A 21,493-nucleotide genomic window follows, 5' to 3' on the forward strand; every position below is an offset into this window, starting at 1 on the left:
TCAAAGGGAATAGCAGTGGAAAGGGTATGCAGTTTCAAGTCTTGAGATCTCTGAAAATCTATCCTGGGGCCAACATATTGATTCAATTATAAGGAAGGTTGAAGGTACATTTATTTTCCAAGTGTTTGTGCAGTATACAACTCTGGGATTCATCTTCTCCGGACTCTCATGAAACAAAGAAAACCATGAAAGTCATTGAATGAAATACATGCACAAAAACAAACAAATCACATGAACGGTTACAAAACATCAACACCCCCCACGCAATAAAGCAAGCAAATTGTGCAAACTGCAACGTGAAAGAACAGGCAAAAACACAATATAAAAAATACAAGTGAACTAAAGTCCAATCTATAAATCACAGACCCAGAACATCGGTATCATCTTCTGACAGCATCGAGAGAGAGAGAGAGAGAGTGTGTGTGTGAGAGAACGCAGGAGTCTTCCCTCAGGAGTAGTGAGCCAGGGGAGAGAAAGAGACCGTCACACACGGACACCTTTCTCTGGCAGCAGCAAGTGAGAGACAGCGCTGAACACTCACTTGCCTTGATGGCTCAGCCTTCCTAGATGCTTTACTCAGTGAGATTGGCGAGAAATGGAGTCAATCATGGGCTTGCACCCTGTTTCTAAGCTTCTATGCCTCGAGGCCAGTCACCTCTTGGAATCTTCTCAGAGACAGCAAAGCAACAGATTGCTCAATAGATCTTCAACCTGTAGATCACAGGCTCTAACAGTACCAGAAACACATTTAAAATATAAATAAGACGTAAAAGAAATGAAGGAAAATGTTTTGTGGACTATCTGAAAGATATCGCCTGAGGTAGCGTTATTCAACTGCACCATCTTGACCAGAAACATGGCAGGCTATGTTTCATGAGGAGATTGAGGAGACTTGGTATGTCATCAACAACACTTGCAAATTTCTACAGATGTACGGTGGAGAGCATTCTAACTGGTTACATCACCATCTGGTATGCAGAGGCCACTGCACAGGGTCAGGAAAAGCAGCAGAAAGTTGTAATCTTAACCAGCCCTATCATGGGCTCTAGCCTCCCCAGCGTCAAAACATCTTCAAAAGGCAATATCTCTAAAAGGTACATCCATCATTAAGGACTCCCATACCCAGGATATGCCCTCTTCTCATTGCTACCATTAAGGAGGAGATACAGAAGGCACTCAATGTGTCAGGAACAATTTCTTGCCCTCCGCCATCAGATTTCTGAATGGACAATAAATCCATGAACACTATTTCAGTGTTTTTCCCGTTTGCACGACTTACTTAATTTAATGTTTTAATCTATAGTTAATATAATTTATAGTGTATCCTATTATTTTGTGTTTCAACATACTGCTGTTGTAAAACAGCAAATTACAAGGCATATGCTTGTGATATGAACTCTGATTCTGAACACGGGGTGTGAGCAACTGTAAAGCAAGAAAATGCTCACACCTGGTGCAGGCCTTGCTAGAAAGAGATATTTATATACCTGTACCTGGATCATATTGCTCAGGACAAGTTATTTACATACCTGGAAAACTGAAATGTATCTTCTTACAATTGACAGCATAAGTGTCTCTTCAGAAAGAGAAAAGAATCTCTGTTCAAGAATATTTAATCTGTGGCTAAATGAACATAGGGTGTGGCATGTGGCCAAGTGGATAGGGCATTGGACCAGTGATCTGAAGGTCGTGGGTTCAAGCCTTGGCTGGGGCAGCGTGTGTATCCTTGAGCAAGGCACTTAACCACACAATGCTCCAGTCTACCTGGTTGAGAATGGGTACTGGCAAAAAATGCTGCAGGTTAACCTCGCGATAGACTGGCGTCCTATCCGGGGGGAAGCTTCATTCTGTCAGTCGCCTCACGCTACAGAAACTGGCATAAGCACTGGCCTGATGCGCCACAAAGCTTGTGACAGACTTTAATCCTTAAAAATAAACATAGGAAAACCCAGCCACCCACAGAAAAAGTTTGATGTTGGATAAACTTCGTTAACTTACTTAAGTTTTCACATGACCTGCTTTGATTAAGCAGGGAGCAACAGCAACTTATTTATGTCAATGTTCCTGGTTGATGTCACAGGATGTTTTCACCAATCCAAGTATATGATCAAATTTTTGGTCAGAGAGGCACTGTGCCAGCTGGTGTAGCTGTTGCCTCACGGTATCAGAGTCTCAAATCCAATCCTGATCTCCAGTTCTGTCTGTATGGAATTTGCATTTCTTCTGTGCAACAGCGTGGGTTTCCTCTGGGTGCTCCTGCATCCCGATGGTGTGTAGATTGATAGATCAATGAGCCGCTGTAAACTGCTGATAGTGTGTAGGTGAGTGAAGGAATCTGGATGTAGTTAACGGAAATGTAGGGGGAATGAAAAGTGAGTGTAAATGGGTGTGGGTTTGGTGAGCCAATTGTCCTGTTCCCATGCAGGATCACTTTGAAGTTTGAGGAATGATTTTAAAGGTATGGGAAAGGCTTCCAAAACTAAGGAACTGGCTAATTGAAAGTGCTTATTTTCCATATTTCCTAATATGCAAGAAAGCCATTCAGTCCACCAAATATGACCTCCCACCCTCCCATCAATCCAACCCCTGACTCTGCACACCAAAGACAATTTCTACAGAGGCTGTGGGATTGCTTTGACTCAGTGGACTGAGTCACGTTCAAGGATTCATCAGAGGACCTGAAGGAATATGCCATGGTTATCATGGACTTAAGAAAGACACTCATGGACGAATGTGTCCCCACAAAATCATGCAGTCTTCCCCAGCCTGAAGCTCTCAATGAGCCAAGAGATTCACAGACTGTTGAGGGCAAGATCGGTTGTGTTCAGGTATGGTAACCTGGGGAAGTACAAGAGGTCCAGGTATGACCTCTGGAAAGCCATCTCACATGTGAAGTGGCAATTCTGGGCTAAACTGGAATCACAGAAGGATGCTCGGCGGTAGTGACAGGGCTTGAAAGCCATCATCTCCTACGAAGCAACCTCAACGACAAGGTTTCGCTCCCAGATGAGCTCGATGCTCTCACGCTCACTTCGACAGAGGAAACATGGAGGCAGTTTCACAACCGCTCATGGGTCCCAACAACACTCTGCGATTTCAGTCTCTTGGCTGACCTTGAGAGCATCCTTCAAGATCGTGAATCGACAGAAAGTATCCAGCCCAGACGGTGTACCGAAGACGTGTACTTATCAACTGGACAGAGTGTTTACTGACACCTTCAAGCTCTTGCTTTGCCACTCTGAGGTACCCACCTGCTTTAAGCAGGATTCACTCATACTGGTGACCAAGGTGAATGTGGTCACCTGCCTCAGTGTCTAGTGTCCAGTGGCGCTAACGTCCACTGTGACGAACTACCTTGAGAGGTTGGTCATAAGACCGAGGAGTGACTTGGATCCAACCACCATCACAACAGGTCAAAGGCAGATGCCATTTCAACAGCTCTTCACTCAGCCCTGGAACGTGAAAGATGCAGAGGAGATTCACTGGAATGTTGATGTCACTGTTGCCTGGTCTGGAGGTCTTCAACTTGGGGAGAGATTAGGTAGGCTGTGTCTGTTTTTCCTGGAGTGATGATGGCTGAGGTGTGACCTTGTAGAGCTATATGGCAGTGTGAAATCAGATTAGCAGGTTCAGTGAGTGGAAACAGAAGATATTCATTATCAATGAGTAGGTCAGCTATTTACTTACAGGACAAGGCAGACACTGAACATTCAGTAAACCCTTAAAAATACGCTTGGTTGGCCCTCTTTACTGCAGTACACCTCCACTGTTTACCGTTTCCACGGCACCAGATGACAACCCCCCCCAGTCCGTGGTGACCGTGGAGAGCAAAGAGAGAGACTGCATGGTTTCTGTGCGTTAGATTTAAACTTGATCAGCACCGCAACATCGCCAGCTAAACAGCAGTTAGTGGAAGGGCCAGTCTCTAGCTAGCATGGGAGTGGCTTTCAATGAACAGGTAAGATGGACACCTACTGCAACATATACACAGCTATCAAAGGCATAGATCGCATAGATAGTCAATCAATTTCGATAGTAAGGGTATCAAAAACAAGTGAGCATTGGTTTAAGGAGGGAGATTTAAAGGAGATTTGAGGGGAATGTTTTTTTTATACAGAAAATGGTTGCTTTCTGGAACTCAGAGCCAGAGAATGTGGTGGAATCCACACTTGAGTGACAAGTTATTGAAGGACACTGTCCTAATGTGGGTAAATGGGATCACAGCAGCTGGTCAGTAGGGTGTGGTGGGCTGAGGAAAATGTTACAATGCTGTACAATTCAATGACTCTGACGGTCAGCCTGCTTCAGCCGTATTTCCAGGAGGGAGGAGAAGGTGGCGGCGCGGTGCAGCGCACGCGGCCGTTCCGAATGATATCGTATGTGTTAAATTAGGGGCCGTGCACAATCCGGATTTGATAGAGACAGCCGTGAGAAACACAGAGGCACACCTGGAATAACTCCTGAAATGCCCGCTTTGCTGCTGCTGCTACTGTGCGATCGAGAATCTCCAGAGGGGAAGGCCCCAAATCCTCGGCCTTGCCTATTGCCTGTTGCTGGGGCCAGGGTCGAAGCGCTCAGTAGAGGTGGTGTTTGGTGCTCGGTGTCGAATAGGTGGTCGGAGGCTCGGAGATTTCGGAGGGACTCGGAGTTGGACTGTGGTCGGATGCTTCCAGGATGCTGCATGGGCAAGATGGTGGCGCTGGAGGTTCACCATCTGCGTGAGATGATGGGACTTTCGAGAGACTTTGAGACTTTTTACCATGCCCATTGTCTGTTCTTTATAGAATTACGGTATTGCTTTGCACTGTTGTAACTATATGTTATAATTATGTGGTTTTTGTCAGTTTTACAGTTGGTTTGTCATGTGTTTCTGTGATACCATTCTGGAGAAACTTTGTATCATTTCTTAATGCATGCATTACTAAATAACAATAAAAGAGGACTGTGTGTCCTCATAATCTAATTTAAAAGGCAAAATCATTTCTGTATCAGTGGATATCCTAGTGGTCCTGGGCAAGCAGTAAAGCTTCCAGACTCACCTATATTTGAAACCTTCGAAGGTTAATTTTATTAACAACAGATTCTCCTGAACTTTCCCTCTGTACTACAGTTAATCTTTACTCCACATGCATTCATGGTATATGCCATTAAAATTTTACATTAATTACTCAGTGGTAGCTGCCTCAGTCACTTAGAAACATAGAAAATAGGTGCAGGAGTAGGCCATTCGGCCCTTCGAGCCTGCACCGCCATTCAGTATGATCATGGCTGATCATCCAACTCAGAACCCTGCACCAGCCTTCCCTCCATACCCCCTGATCCCTTTAGCCACAAGGGCCGTATCTAACTCCCTCTTAAATATAGCCAATGAACTGGCCTCAACTGTTTCCTGTGGCAGAGAATTCCACAGATTCACCACTCTCTGTGTGAAGAAGTTTTTCCTCATCTCCATCCTAAAAGGCTTCCCCTTTATCCTTAAACTGTGACCCCTTGTTCCAGGTTTCCCCAACATCAGGAACAATCTTCCTGCATCTAGTCTGTCCAATACATTTAGGATTTTATACGTTTCAATAAGATCCCCCCCTCAATCTTCTAAATTCCAACGAGTACAAGCCCAGTTCATCCAGTCTTTCTTCATATGAAAGTCCTGCCATCCCAGGAATCAATCTGGTGAACCTTCTTTGTCCTCCCTCTATGGCAAGGATGTCTTTCCTCAGATTAGGGGACCAAAACTGCACACAATACTCCAGGTGTGGTCTCACCAAGGCCTTGTACAACTGCAGTAGTACCTCCCTGCTCCTGTACTCGAATCCTCTTGCTATGAATGCCAGCATACCATTCGCCTTTTTCACCGCCTGCTGTACCTGCATGCCCACTTTCAATGACTGGTGTATAATGACACCCAGGTCTCGTTGCACCTCCCCTTTTCCTAATTGGCCACCATTCAGATAATAATCTGTTTTCCTATTTTTGCCACCAAAGTGGATAACCTCACATTTATCCACATTAAATTGCATCTGCCATGAATTTGCCCACTCACCCAACCTATCCAAGTCACCCTGCATCCTCTTAGCATCCTCCTCACAGCTAACACTGCCGCCCAGCTTCGTGTCATCCGCAAACTTGGAGATGCTGCATTTAAGTCATTAATATATATTGTAAACAACTGGGGTCCCAGCACTGAGCCTTGAGGTACCCCATTTGTCACTGCCTGCCATTCTGAAAAGGTCCCGTTTATTCCCACTCTTTGCTTCCTGTCTGCCAACCAATTCTCTATCCAAATCAATACCATAACCCCAATACCGTGTACTTTAAGTTTGCACACTAATCTCCTGTGTGGGACCTTGTCAAAAGCCTTATGAAAATCTAAATATACCACATCCACTGGTTCTCCCCTATCCACTCTACTAGTTACATCCTCAAAAAATTCTATGAGAGTCGTCAGACATGATTTTCCTTTCACAAATCCATGCTGACTTTGTCCGATGATTTCACGGCTTTCCAAATGTGCTGTTATCACATCTTTGATAACTGACTCCAGCAGTTTCCCCACCACCAATGTCAGGCTAACCGGTCTTTAATTCCCTGGTTTCTCTCTCCCTCCTTTTTAAAAAGTGGGGTTACATTAGCCACCATCCAATCCTCAGGAACTAGTCCAGAATCAAAAGAGTTTTGAAAAATTATCACTAATGCATCCACTATTTCTTGGGCTACTTCCTTAAGCACTCTGGGATACAGATGATCTGGCCCTGGGGATTTATCTGCCTTCAATCCCTTCAATTTACCTAACACCACTTCCCTACTAACATGTATTTCCCTCAGTTCCTCCATCTCACTAGACCCTCTGTCCCCTACTATTTCCGGAAGATTATTTACGTACTCCTTAGTGAAGACAGAACCAAAGTAGTTATTCAATTGGTCTGCCATGTCCTTGTCCCCCATGATCAATTTACCTGTTTCTGACTGTAAGGGACCTATATTTGTCTTAACCAATCTTTTTCTTTTCACATACCTATAAAAGCTTTTACAGTCAGTTTTTATGTTCCCTGCCAGTTTTCTCTCATAATCTTTTTTCCCTTTCCTAATTAAGCCCTTTGTCCTCCTCTGCTGGACTCTGAATTTCTCCCAATCCTCAGGTGAGCCGCTTTTTCTGGCTAATTTGTATGTTTCTTCTTTGGAATTGATACTATCCCTAATTTCCCTTGTCAGCCACGGGTGCACTACCTTCCCTGATTTATTCTTTTGCCAAACTGGGATGAACAATTGTTGCAGTTCATCCATGCTATCTTTAAATGCTTGCCATTGCATATCCACCATCAACCCTTTAAGTATCATTTGCCAGTCTATCTTAGCTAATTCACATCTCATACTTTCAAAGTTACCCTTCTTTAAGTTCAGAACCCTTGTTTCTGAATTAATTATGTCACCCTCCATCTTAATGAAGAATTCCACCATATTATGGTCACTCTTACCCAAGGGGCCTCTCACGACAAGATTGCTAATTAACCCTTCCTCATTGCTCAATACCCAGTCTAGAATAGCCTGCTCTCTAGTTGGTTCCTCGACATGTTGGTTCAAAAAACCATCCCGCATACATTCCAAGAAATCCTCTTCCTCAGCACCTTTACCAATTTGGTTCACCCAATCTATATGTAGATTGAAGTCACTCATTATAACTGCTGTTCCTTTATTGCACACATTTCTAATTTCCTGTTTAATGCCATCCCCAACCTCACTACTACTGTTAGGTGGCCTGTACACAACTCCCACCAGCGTTTTCTGCCCTTAGTGTTATACAGCTCTACCCATATCGATTCCACATCCTCCCGACTAATGTCCTTCCTTTCTATTGCGTTAATCTCCTCTCTAACCAGCAATGCTACCCCACCTCCTTTTCTTTCATGTCTATCCCACTTGTATCAGCATTAAAAAAAATGCAACAGCTACTTGCAAAAAGAAATTATTAAACAGATAAAGGGAGAGAGGATATAATTAAGCAAAGAGACTTCCTAAAGATCCAACACATGGGTTGAATGGCCTCTTTCTGTGCTATAAATGCAACGTTTTTTGTGTATAAACCATTGGTTGCAGATTAGTATTGATTTCAGTGGAAGCTAAATAAAGGAAGACATTAAAATTATTCCCAATGTTATTATCTTTTTTACTTATTCCTCTAAGTCAAGGTCTAATTTAATAACTTCTACGTTTTTGGCCACATGTAGCTAGCGTGAGTTGCGAGTGTAAAGTATTGATTACATGCAAATATTACATTTTGCTGTGAGTACCCTCCATGATATAGCAAAATGTCACAAGGTTTCATCAAGTTTTATCCCAAGGTACAGTGAACAAAGCAGTCAAAGAAACAGGTTTCAGGGAATGGCAAAAGAGAAGGAAATTCCAGGTGGTTGAAGGTATAGTTCTTAGTGATGGAGCAAAGGAAATCAGGGATGGGTTGGCAGATTTCAGTGATTTTCAGAAGCTTGCTGGCCAGAAAAGATTATCTGGTCATTACTTTTATCTCTTGTCTGTAGTTCGAGAGGCAGAGTGAGAGCTGCGTGATCCACTACATCTTGCTGAATGCTCCGTGGGAAGTGCTGTGTTATCATGCAGAGAATTTGTGCCTGCGCACTCCATTGCAGGTAAGTGATTCATCTTTGGCCTGAGCACAGGCATGGGACTCAATAAAATCTTTCTTTAATCTTTCCTTTCTCTTCTCCAGGTAGTAGAATTGACTTTGCTGGTCACTGCCTTGAGCAAAGTAACCCCTCCTCCACCACCCACCCTCACCCACTTGTTCAGTTACCAGGATACAAATGGTAAATTACCAGGGTGGAGAATGGATTAAGAGGCTGATACCCAATGAAAGGTGCTGTGGGTGTGCTGGAGCTTTGTTTGCTGAAGGGTGGATTTTGTGCAGATGAAATAAGCAGGATAAGCTACCATGGCTACCAGCTCGTTGGTCAGTGTGAGTTGTTCCCCCACCACTCTCTCTCAACCTGGCAACCCTGAAGCACACATCGCAACACCCACCCAAGCAATCTGTTGATCAGGTGTTGTCCAAGGGTTTGAAGAAAACATTCATGATTTTGGACTCCTCGCCCGCCCTCTCTCCCAGGACCCAGCCACAGAGCTGGATGGTCCAGATGCAGCAAGTTGAGGACGTTTTTCATCAGATGATGGGATGATGCTTTTAATCGCTATGGTATAAACGAGTGAAGTTTCGAATTGAGTGGTGTCACCTTGATACATTGTTGTATCAGACACTGCCATCTGCTGAGGTTGCCTGACCTTAGTAAAGGATTTGCTGTGCACGCACTACATTGGTAACAAGTATAGATGCTGCTTGTGAAGGGAATGGATCTGGCGAGGTGGACTAGTGAGCTGGGTACTCTAAACAGGAGCAGATACATGTGAAGTACATCGGGAAGCTGAAGCAGAGCGAGTCGGCTTCGCCACCTGCTGTTCTGTGGACTGTGTTGAGTTGTTTCTCTCAGTGGATAACATCAGTGACATCCTGGCAAGGCAAGGAGCCAGGGAACCAAGGGACGAGAAAGGGTATGTTGCTGCTGAAGGTGGGCTGGTCACACTTGAGATGTACATCGGTCATCGAGGTCCTGATTCACAGGTCAGAGTTCTGAGCACACCCCTGTCAGAGGTTGTTGGGAGCATTCAAGTGAAGCGAGTTGAATGTGGGGTAGCTTTGAGTACACAGAGGTAACCATGGTTCATGGCCCGGTCATGTGAGCATGGTAAATGGGTTCAGCACGAAACCAGCCATGCCAGAGGTGGTAAAGGCATAGGACATATGGGCAGCGTTAGGGATTATTGTGGAGTCACGGAATTGTGTGACTATAGCAGGTATTAATTCAAGTAAGAACTAGTCTTAAGTTCTTAATGTAAATTACAAGCAGTAATTAGTTTGAAGTTAAAAGGTCAGGTCTGCAAACAGCATAGTCTGCAAAGTACAAGCTGCTGGCCCACAGCAAGGGGCTGGTTACGAAGAGATAGAGTTTGCAAAGTAGAGTGACATAAGATGTTCTTGTCTGCATCAGCCAAAACGTAAGACGTTATGTCACCCACAAGTTGCAGGAGGCAAATAGCTGGGTGAATGTCAGGAGAAGGAATGGGATGATGAATAGGCAGTTAGCACAGAGCACCCTTGTGGCCATTCGCAGCCATAATAAATATACCATTTTGACCACTGTTGTGGGGGATGACCTCCCAGGGGAATGCCACGGAGACCAGGTTATTGGCACTGAGCATGGGTCCATGGTGCAGAAGGTAAAGACAAGGAAGAGGGAAGTGGTAGTGATAGGGAACTCAATATTCAGAGAAACAGACAGGAGATTCTGTGGGAGTGAACAGGACACCTGGATGGTATGTTGTGCCCCAAATACCAGGGACAGGGACTTCTTCGATTGTGTCCGCAGCATTTTGGAGAGGGAGGGGGAGCAGCCAGATGTCTTGGTACATATTGGTACCAATGACATAGGATGGAAAAGCAAAGAGCTCCTGGAGGGAAAATTTAGAGAGCTAGACAAAGCTGAGAAGCAGTACCTCCAGGGTAGTAATTTCTGGATTGCTACCTGTGCCACGTGCCAGTGAGAGTAGAAACAGGATGATATGGCAGATAAATGTGTGGCTGAGAAACCTGTGTGGGGGGCAGGGCTTCAGGTTCCTGGATCATTGGGATCTCTTCTGGGGAAGGTATGACCTGTACAAAAGGGACAAGTTACACCTGATCCCAAGGGGGACCAATATTCTCATGGGCCGGTTTGTTAGAGCTATTGCGGAGGGTCTAAACTAATTTGGCAGGGGAAGTGAAGGGACTCGGGATAGGATGGATGGTGAAAAAGTAATGAAAGCATGCAGTCAGACTGTTAGGAAAGAGCAGGCAGATGATAGGACAAAATTGCAGACAGCAGGGTGAGTATAAGTACATTAGGGATGCAGAATCAAAAAGGGTAGGAAATACAGTACTCAAAGTGTTATATCTCCATGCACGGAGTATAAGAAATAAGCTGGATGCAATTGTTGCACTTCTACAGATTATCGGGTATGAAGTTGTGGCCATCACTGAATCGTGGCTGAAGGATGGCTGTAGTTGGGAGCTCAATGTTCAAGGTTACATATTGTATCAGAGAGAAAGGAAGGTAGACAGAGGGGGTCGCATAGCTCTGCTGGTAAAGAATGACATCAAATTATTAGAAAGATTGGAGGTAATATTGGAAGATGTTGAATCTTTGTGGGCTGAGTTAAGAAACTGCAAGGGTAAAAGGACCCTGATGGCGGTTATATACAGGCCTCCCAACAGTAGCTGGGATGTGGACCACAATGTTATGATAGTCATGGGAGATTTCAACATGCAGGTCGATTGGAAAAATCAGGTTGGTAATGGATCGCAGGAGAGTGAGTTTGTCAAATGTCTACAAGATGGCTTTTTAGAGCAGTTTGTCATTGAGCCTACTAGGGGATCAGCTATACTGGATTGGGTGTTACGTTATGAACTGGAGGTGATTAGGGAGCTTAAGGTAAAAAAACACCCTTAGGAGACAGTGATCACAACATGATTTAGTTGAACTTGAAATCTGATAGGGAGAATGTAAAGTCTGAGATAACAGTATTTCAGTGGAGTTAAGGAGATTAAAGTTGTATGAGAGAGGAGCTGAGCAAAGTAAATTGGGGGAGATGTTGACAGGGATGAGAGCAGAGCAACAATGTCATGAGTTTCTGGAAAAATGAGAAAGGTGCTGGATAGTTGGATCCCAAAAACAAAGAAATACTCAAATGGCAAAATAGTACAACCATGGTTCACAAGGGAAATCAAAGCTGATGTAAAAGCAAAAGAGAGAGCACACAACAAAGCAAAAATTAATGGGAAGATAGAGGATTGGGGAGCTTTTAAAACCCTACAGAGAGCAACTAAAAGAATCATTGAGGAAAAGATGAAATATGAAAGCAAGCTAGCAAACAATATCAAGGTGGTGTGTACAAGCTTTTTCAAGTATGTAAAAAATAGAGAGAAGAGAGTGGATATAGGGCCGCTAGAAAATGGGGCCAGGGAAATAATAACAGGGGACAAGGAGATGGCAGATGAACTAAATGAGTATTTGGCATCAAGTCTTCACTGTGGAAGACACTAGCAGTGTGCCAGATGTTGAAGGGTGTGAGGGAAGAGAAATGAGTGCAGTTACTATTGCAAGGGAGAAGGTGCTCAAAAAACTGAAAGACCTAGGGTACATAAGTCACCCAGACCAGGTGAACTGCACCCTAGGGTTCTCAAAGAGGTAATGGTAGAGATTGTAGATGCATTTGTAATGATCTTTCAAGAATTGTTGGACTCTGGCGTGGTTCTGGAGGACTGGAAAATTGCAAATATCACTTCACTCTTTAAGAAAGCTGTTAACCTAACCTCAGTGGTTGGGAAGATGTTGGAGTCAAATGCTAAGGTTGAGGTTATTGAGTACTTGGTGACACAGGACAAGATAGGACAAAGTCAGCATGGCTTCCTTAAGGGAAAATCTTGCCTGTGTCATGGTCCGGTCCGTGACGTCCACATTCCGGTTCATGGTCCGGTCCATCGACCCTTGCTCCAGGTTTTCCTGTCTACCCTGTTTCTGTTCCTGCTGAGCACTAATTGAGGCAGCTGATTCTCACTGGGACTAGCTGCATAAATACCTCCAGAGACCAGGGCGTGGCTGCTGGATTGTTCTTGTCCTTACTCCTTGTATCCCTTCCCCTGCCTTCTGTTTCCTCTCCTGAAGCCTTGCCTTGTCTTGCCGGTAACTCTCGCCTCGCCTGAAGTTCTTGTCTCACCTTGCATTGCCTGAAGCCTTGCCTTGTCTTGCTGGTAACTCTCGCCTCGTTTTGCCTGAAGTCTTGTCTTGGAGCCACCCTGAACCTAGCTCTCTATCTGTCCCTTGCCTCCGTCGGGTAAACCAGGCCAGATTGCCGTTACCCTGCAGTGGGTCCTGTCCCTTGCCTCTGTCAGGTAAGTCAAGCCAGATTGCCATTACCCTGCGGCTGGTTCTGTCCCTTCCTGTTCCCCACCTCCATTGGGTGGAGATCTGCGTCCTGCCCAGGTGATCCGCACTCCGCCCAGGAGCACCGCGCCCTGCCCAGGAGGAAATTCAAGACCTCAAGCCTCGCCCCAAGCCAAGCTTCAAGACCCAAGCCTCGCCTCAAGTCTCTGGTCTCCAGCCTCGCCTCAAGTCTCTGGTCTCCAGCCTTGACTCAAGTCTCTGGTCTCCAGCTTCACCCTGCCTGCCAGCCAAGTCACGTCCTTGCCTAATTCTGGGGCCCGAGCCAGAGGCAAGACCCAGGTTCTGGGTCCTCGTCCAGTCTCTGGCTTGAAGTTCTCTTGTCCAGTCCTGTTCCGGGTTCTTGGTTTTCGTGTCCATGAGTTAGCCCTTACCCTGTATCCTAGTCCTGTCCCTAGTACTTCAGTGTCTGTGTCTTGCACTTGGGTCCGTTCCCAGCCGCCTCCCTATGACAGCCTGATGTACCTGTTGGAATTCTTTGAGGAGATTACAAGTAGGATTGATAAAGGGGATGCAGTGGATGTTGTATATTTGGACTTTCAGATGACCTTTGACATGGTGCCACACATGAGGCTGCTTACCAAGTTAAGAGCCTATGGTATTACAGGAAAGTTACTAACATGGTTAGAGCACTGGCTAATTGATAGGAGGCAGCGAGTGGGAATGAAAGGATCCTTTTCTGGTTAGCTGCCGGTGACTAGTGGTGTTCCACAGAGTTCGGTGTTGGGACTGCTTTTTACTCTGTATATCAATGATTTAGACTATGGAATAGATAGCTTTGTTGTCAAATTTGCAGATGATACGAAGATTGGTGGAGGGGCAGGTAGTGTTGAGGAAACAGGTAGGCTGCAGAAGGACTTGGATAGATTAGGAGAATGGGCAAGAAAGTGACAAATTAAATACAATGTTGGAAAATGCACTATCATGCACTTTGGTAGGAGAAGTAAATGAGCAGACTATTTTCTAAATGGGGAGAAAATCCAAAAATCTGAGATGCAGAGGGACTCGGGAGTCCTTGTGCAGAACAACCAAAGGTTAATTTGGAGGTAGAATCAGAGGCGAGGAAGGCAAATGCAATGTTAGCATTCATTTCAAGGGGTCTAGAATACAAGAGCAGAGATGTGATGCTGAGGCTTTATAAGGCACTGGTGAGGCCTCACCTTGAGTATTGTGAACAGTTTTGGGCTCTTTATCCAAAAAAAGATGTGTTGGCATTGGAGAGGGTTCAGATGAGGTTCACAAAGATGATTCTGGTAATGAAGTGTTATCATATGAGAAACGTTTGAAAGCTCTGGTCTGTACTTGCTGGAATTTAGAAGGATGGGGAGACGGGGATCTCATTGAAACCTTTCGAAAGTTGAAGGGCCGAGACAGAGTAGATGTGGAAAGGATGTTTCCCATGGTGGGGGTGTCTAGGACAAGAGGGCACAGCCTCAGGATAGAAGGGCATGCGATTAAAACATAGATGCAAAGAAATTTCTTTAGCCAGAGGGTGGTGAATTTGTGGAATTTGTTACCGCAGGCAGCTGTGGAGGCCAGGTCGTTGGGTGTATTAGAGATGGCTTTTGATTGGCCACATCTTCAAAGTTTACAGAGAGAAGGTGGGGGAAGGGGGCTGAAGAGGGAAAAAAAGGATCGGTTATGATTGAATGGCAGAGCAGACTCGAAGGGCCAAATGGCCTAATTCTGCTCCTTTGTTTTATGTTAATTGGCCTGCATTAAATCATGCAACGTGAGCTAAATTATTTTCATCATTGTGACTGAGTTCAAGGAAGCTTGCATACTAGACTGATTTTGTCACTTAGCACATCAAACATGGTCACATATATCGTTGATCAATCAGTAGTTGGGATATTTGTGTACTCAGATGGCTCTCACAACATTAATTTTGGGTGTCTGGGATCTCTATCCCCAGAAGCTTCCAGATCATGTTCAAACAAAGGTGTTTGAACATGCAGAGGTGTCTTCCACTGTAGATATGCAAGTCAAAGGAAGCATTGTAAGTCCAAAATATTGAAATAATGTCATTGTAACTATTGAAATTGTATTAAACTATAAAAATGTGATGCACATTGAGCTTGGGAGACTTTTCAGAGAGTGTCTCCAGGCGATGATGAATCAAGGCACTTATATCACCAGCTTTCGAGTCTCTCCAGTGACTCAAATCACAGTCACAGCAAGCAAATAAAAAAATGGAAACATTGCTCTGAATGCTGAGGGAGATGCTTAGGTTCAGAATACTCATTTGAAATGGCCCAGTATTACCATTACCATAGGAAGGGGCATATTCCACAGTCCTGAAGAAGCTAGCATCAGATACAGAAGGTGATTCCCATAAACAGTATCTTGGAAATATCTGTGGACCCACTTGGATACTGTGTAAAAAGTGGAGTCACGTGATAGAGAAGATGATATGGGAATTTATTGCACATGTGAGTAGAACATAGTTGTTCTGCAATAGGACAAGATGTATATATGGAATGTTTCCACCATCTGCTGAGAGCCAGACCTAGACAGGTTTATACACCTATTGGGGAGACTCCTTGAAAGCCATGGACAATTGACTACTGGATCTCCAACAGGAACTTCTTTCAAGTTCCCAGTTAAAGTCCTGAGGCATGAAATATACCAGTGATCTTGGGAGTGGGTGGATTTAGTGCACAGATTGAGGCACGGTGATTTTGAAAAGGCCATAGGAATGGATGGATTGAGGTGCACAGACTGAGGTACTGTGATTTTGAAAAGTCACTCACTGCCTGTGACACTGCAGGGAAGCAGAAGTCATTCACGCTCTGGACCACAGTAACTCTTACCGATCAAGTGGGCTGAGAGACGGGTGTAATTCTACAGCCAGCAGACACTGGCTGAGCAGATTTGCAGGGATCAGTTCAGCAAGTTGCTGGCAGGAAACGGAGAGTCAGTGGTTGCAATGAAGCTATGAAAGCAAATGATAGAATCAATGGAAACAGGCCCTTTGGCTACCAAGTCCACACTGACCATCAGCCATCCATTTATAATAATCCTATATTAATTCCATGTCATCCTCCCCATTCCCAGCAACTCATTTGAAATTCTACCACTCTATGGGAAAGTAACCTACTGACCCACATGTCTTTGGGCTATGAGAGGAAACTGGAATGCTCTGGGAGACGTGTTCACAGGAACGACTTACAAAATCCACAGCAACTGAAGTCTGGGTTAAAGCCAGGTCTCTGGCATTCTGAGACAGAACCGTTGTGCCCTCTTAACTTGGAGTCATCAGTGCACTGGGATATGTAGCTCTCTATTCGTTCAGTCAAGGCGTTCACAAATTTATCCTTAGGCTGAGGAGTCAGAACAGATGACCATAGCCCCAGCAGAGGAATGTAATGGATGAGGAGTAAACAAAGGTCAAATACAGAAAGATGCAGGCATGAGGGCCACAATTTGAGAGACACTGCTACTGGAACACTGATCTGCACATTTGCTTCTATGAGAGTGAAAGGATGTATGTTGGAAAGGCAGAGAGAGACAAATGCATAAAGACTGTAAACTCAATGTTCATAACAGGACAATGGGAAGATGTGAATTTTTAATATAAGTGAACAGCCCTGTGTTCTTAAACTAAATGGGTTGAATTGCCTAGGTGGGCTTGGAGGTAGGGACTGCAATGTCTGGGCTAATCTGCGTGGTTCTGAATTAGACTACAAGTTCCTAGCTATGGTTTTACTTGTTATCCTAATGCTAAACTAAAAGTACACTTTAGTAACAGACGTGTTGTGGCTTGTAAGAAATCAGGTGCACAAAATGTTGGCCGGTCTTGGATGACAACAATAGACCATCCGATGAGCTTCACCAACTGAACAGTCAGAATCAGACTGCCTAGATACCCTGGTTGATCTGTTTGAACTGGGCCCATGTTCAAATCGCTGAAAAGGCTTTGGGTTTAATGGCTGTTATGTTATCTCTTTCAGCTATCAGAAAATTGTAGCTCCAATTGGTCACAGGAACTCCTATCAAAGCTGAATATCTGCAATATCATGTACCAAGATGTTCCTAACACTCCGCCAGAATATTACACCTGTCAGTTTAGACTCTCTAAACTGGAAAGGTTGGTATTGTGTTGCCAATGGCGTGGATGTCGTGAACTTGGAAAAGGTGCAGAAAAGATTCATAATGATATTACCAGGACAGGGCACAGACTGGATATGCTGAGAGACTAAAATTAGAGGAGATAGACTTGAGGAGAGAGGGGGAAGATTTAAAAGGAACCTGTGAGGAAGGTTTTTTTTCTCTCTCATGGAAAGCTGTGGGTATATGCAATGAGCTGACAGTGGAAGCTGTAGAAATGAGTCCAAATACAACGTGGATAGAAACGGGAATGTGGGACAAACAAAGATAAATGAGACTAGCTGGGACAGGCATCTAGGTTAGCATGGACATGGGCCCAAAGGGCTTGTTTTCCATACTATACTGAAAAAATCCCACCTCTTTAACTAAGTTAATGGCCAACTGTGTGAATGCTTCTTTATATGATATGTCAAATCTCACTCCTCGTCCTTCTCAGCACTAAATAGAAATATAAAAATTGGGTATTTGTGTAGTGTGATTGTACGATTAGTTAATTTCATTTTTGTTTATGGTGTGATGCTGCTGCTCCTGTATTTTTTTTTGGGATTGTTCACCTGAGCAGGTTTTATACCTTTGGAAATACTGGAGGAAAACTAAATGTCTGTATTCAGAAGCTTATTTTCTGTGCAGGTACTTAAATAGAAACAATAAAGAAGACTTCTTCTCTAACACACAAAGGCATGAAATAGTAAGTATTGAAGCCTCAGCAACGTTTCCAGCTTGAATCGGGCATTCCATACTTTGGCCACTGACTTCGCAAGTTTGGCAAACTCCCACCTATATTTCTTTGAACCTTCCTCCATCTGATTATGAAAATTATTTTCCTGGGCACATGGTTGCTATGTAAAAAAGAAGATTGAATTTCTGTCTGCGATTAGTATCGAGGGAGTCACTCTGCTATGCTGAAGCCGATCATAAAAGTTAAATTAGAAATAAAAATATAAAATGCGGCAAGTGCTGAGCATCTGTGCAGAGAGGATGAAGGAGGCAAGTCAAAGGCCCCTCATCAGAGTTGGGGAAAAGTGTGAGTTAGGGCAAGGCATGGGAAATTGCTAGCTGGACAGAAAGTAGCAATTCAAATGGCAGGGGAGGTTCCAAGATGATCTATGATCTTCACAATTCTTATAAATGATTTACATTTTGGTAAATTGGTTTATTATTCTCACATGTACTGAGGTACAGTAGGAAAAAAATCTGGTTTGCATGCCATCCATACTGATCAGTTCATCATACTGGTACTTTGAGGCAGTACAAGTGAACAATTATAACAGAATGCAGAGTTTGGAACAAAGGACGTGAAAACACAGTACAGGCCCTTCGGCTCACAACGTTGTGTTGATTCTTTAACCTACTCAAATATCAATCCAACCCTTCCCTCTTACAAAGCCCTCCATTTTTCTTTCATGCATGCACCTATCTGAGAGACTCTTAAGTGTATCTGCTTCTACCACCACTCCGGCAGTGCTATCGGTGTGCTTACAACTCTTTGTAAAACGAACAAACACCCACCTCTAGTATTCCCCTTGTACTTCCCTCCAATCACCTTAAAAGTTTGTCGTCTTGTTATTAACCATTGCTGCCTTGGGGAAAAGGTGCTGGCTGTCTACCCTATCTATGGCTCTTATCATTTTATACCCCTCCGTCAAGTCAACTCTCATCTTTCTTCTCTCCAAAGAGGGGGAAATAGCTCCAGCTTGCTCAACCTTTCCTCATAAGGCATGCTCTCTAATCCAGGCACCATCCTCGTAAATCTCCCAGAACCGAACACAGTATTCCAGAGATCGTCTAACCAGAGTTTTATATTATTGCAACATTACCTTACAACTCTTGAACTTGATCACCCAACTAATGAAGGCCAACACACCATAACCACCTTAACCACACCATCAACTTGCGCCGCAAATCTGAGGGATCTACCAACGTGAACCACGAGACCCTCTTCTTCCACACTGCTAAGAACCCTGCCATGAACCTTGATCTCTGCCTTCAGGTACGACCTTGCAAATTATATCATTTCGTACTTCTGTGGATTTAACTACATTTGCAATTTCTTAGCCCAGCTCTGCATCCTGTTAGTGTCCCATTGTAACCTTCTACATTCTCCACAACATCACCAGTCTTCGTGTCATCCGCAGACTTACTAAACCACCCTTCCAGTTCCTCTTTCAAATCTTCTATGAAAGTACAAAAGCAGAGGTTCCAGAACAAAATCCCGGTGGAACACCACTAGTCACCGATCTCCATTCAGAATGTGCTCCATCTGTTATCGGCCTCTGCCTTCTGTGTGCAAGTCAATTCTGGATCCACACAGCCAGATTTCCCTGGATTCTATGTCTCCTGACTTTCTGAATGAGTGTACCATGGGGCAAAAAGGCGTAAAGCTTTGTCAGGAGTCCATCTGATTTTACTAGAAGTCCACCTTATCATATAAGATTTGCTTGGATTTTGGTGTTGTGTAGAAAATTTCAAACTCCAGGGATGACAAAAGGAGAGTTTGAGAAAGGAGAAGATGCTCATGGGGACAAAACCATAGTAACCCTGGCCTCATCCTATCAGACTCTCGTATTCGGCCCTCAATCACTCCCTCTGCAGCATAAAATTCACTTGCTGATTGTCTTTCCCACTTCTTTTGAAAGCTCTTTGGCCTGAAAAGTTAACTCTGTTTCTTGCTGCACAGCCACTGCCTCAACTGCTGAGAGTTTCCAGCATTTTATATTTTTTTATTCCTAATTTAAACCAGCTGACTTTTAATAAAAAATTTCCACTTAGAGTGAAGGAGCAGGGATACAGGCCATTTGGCCCAAAAGGTCAATGCTAACCACTGTGCCATCCAGCTGGTCCCAATTTCCTCCGTTTGACACTCTAAGCCCCACCCTTCCATGTACCTATCCAAATGTGTCGTAATATTATTATGCTACCTGCTCCAAAAACATCTTCTGGAAGTGCATTCCATATACTTATCACCCCTGAATGTAAATGTTGGCCCTATGTCACTTTTAACCCTTTTTCTCTCTCACCCTAAGCCCATGTCCCCTAGTTTTGGACTCCCTAGTCTAGCCTAGCCAACCTCTCCCTGTAACTCAGCCCTCTTTGGAAATCTTTTCTGCACTCTTTCCAGTTTAACTTCATCCTTTGTATAATTATAACCAAAACTGTATGCAGCTCTCCAATGACTTATACAGCCACCACATCATGTTTCAAAGCTTAGAATTGACATCATGTCCCAAAGCCAAGAATCAACGTCATGTCCCAAAGCCAAGAATCAGCATCATGTCCCAAAGCCTAGAATCAACATCATGTCCCAAAGCCTAGAATCAACGTCATGTCCCAAAGCCTAGAATTAACGTCATGTCCCAAAGCCTAGAATCAACGTCATGTCCCAAAGCCTAGAATCGACGTCATGTCCCAAAGCCAAGAATCGACGTCATGTCCCAAAGCCAAGAATCGACGTCATGTCCCAAAGCCTAGAATCGACGTCATGTCCCAAAGCCTAGAATCGACGTCATGTCCCAAAGCCAAGAATCGACGTCATGTCCCAAAGCCAAGAATCGACGTCATGTCCCAAAGCCAAGAATCGACGTCATGTCCCAAAGCCTAGAATCGACGTCATGTCCCAAAGCCTAGAATCGACGTCATGTCCCAAAGCCTAGAATCGACGTCATGTCCCAAAGCCAAGAATCGACGTCATGTCCCAAAGCCTAGAATCGACGTCATGTCCCAAAGCCAAGAATCGACATCATGTCCCAAAGCCTAGAATCAACGTCATGTCCCAAAGTCTAGAACCAACATCATGTCCCAAAGCCAAGAATCGACGTCATGTCCCAAAGCCAAGAATCCACATCATGTCCCAAAGCCTAGAATCGACGTCATGTCCCAAAGCCTAGAATCAACATCATGTCCAAAGCCTAGAATCAACGTCATGTCCCAAAGCCTAGAATCAACGTCATGTCCCAAAGCCTAGAATCAACGTCATGTCCCAAAGCCTAGAATCGACATCATGTCCCAAAGCCAAGAATAGACATCATGTCCCAAAGCCAAGAATCGACATCATGTCCCAAAGCCAAGAATCGACGTCATGTCCCAAAGCCTAGAATCGACGTCATGTCCCAAAGCCTAGAACCGACATCATGTCCCAAAGCCAAGAATCGACGTCATGTCCCAAAGCCTAGAACCAACATCATGTCCCAAAGCCAAGAATCGACGTCATGTCCCAAAGCCAAGAATCGACGTCATGTCCCAAAGCCAAGAATCGACGTCATGTCCCAAAGCCAAGAATCGACGTCATGTCCCAAAGCCAAGAATCGACGTTATGTCCCAAAGCCAAGAATCGACGTCATGTCCCA

The 21,493-nt window shown here is 44.3% G+C and overlaps 1 protein-coding gene across 3 annotated transcripts in view; it reads left to right on the forward strand.

Moving 5' to 3' along the window:
- The window catches only part of ano7 (anoctamin 7), a 199,348-nt gene that overhangs the window by 73,661 nt on the left and 104,194 nt on the right, over window positions 1-21,493 (forward strand). For 2 of the 3 annotated variants that reach the window (XM_072255798.1, XM_072255797.1), the window contains exons 5-7: window positions 8,532-8,639; window positions 16,994-17,130; window positions 17,781-17,838. In XM_072255798.1, coding sequence (XP_072111899.1) covers window positions 8,532-8,639; window positions 16,994-17,130; window positions 17,781-17,838 — 303 coding nt within the window. Of the gene's footprint in view, window positions 1-3,915; window positions 3,959-8,531; window positions 8,640-16,993; window positions 17,131-17,780; window positions 17,839-21,493 lie in introns of those variants that run through there. The other variant, XM_072255799.1, reaches the window with a different exon arrangement.

The sequence above is a fragment of the Mobula birostris genome, chromosome 4, assembly GCF_030028105.1.
Source record: "Mobula birostris isolate sMobBir1 chromosome 4, sMobBir1.hap1, whole genome shotgun sequence".
In the NCBI taxonomy this organism is placed as follows: domain Eukaryota; kingdom Metazoa; phylum Chordata; class Chondrichthyes; order Myliobatiformes; family Myliobatidae; genus Mobula; species Mobula birostris.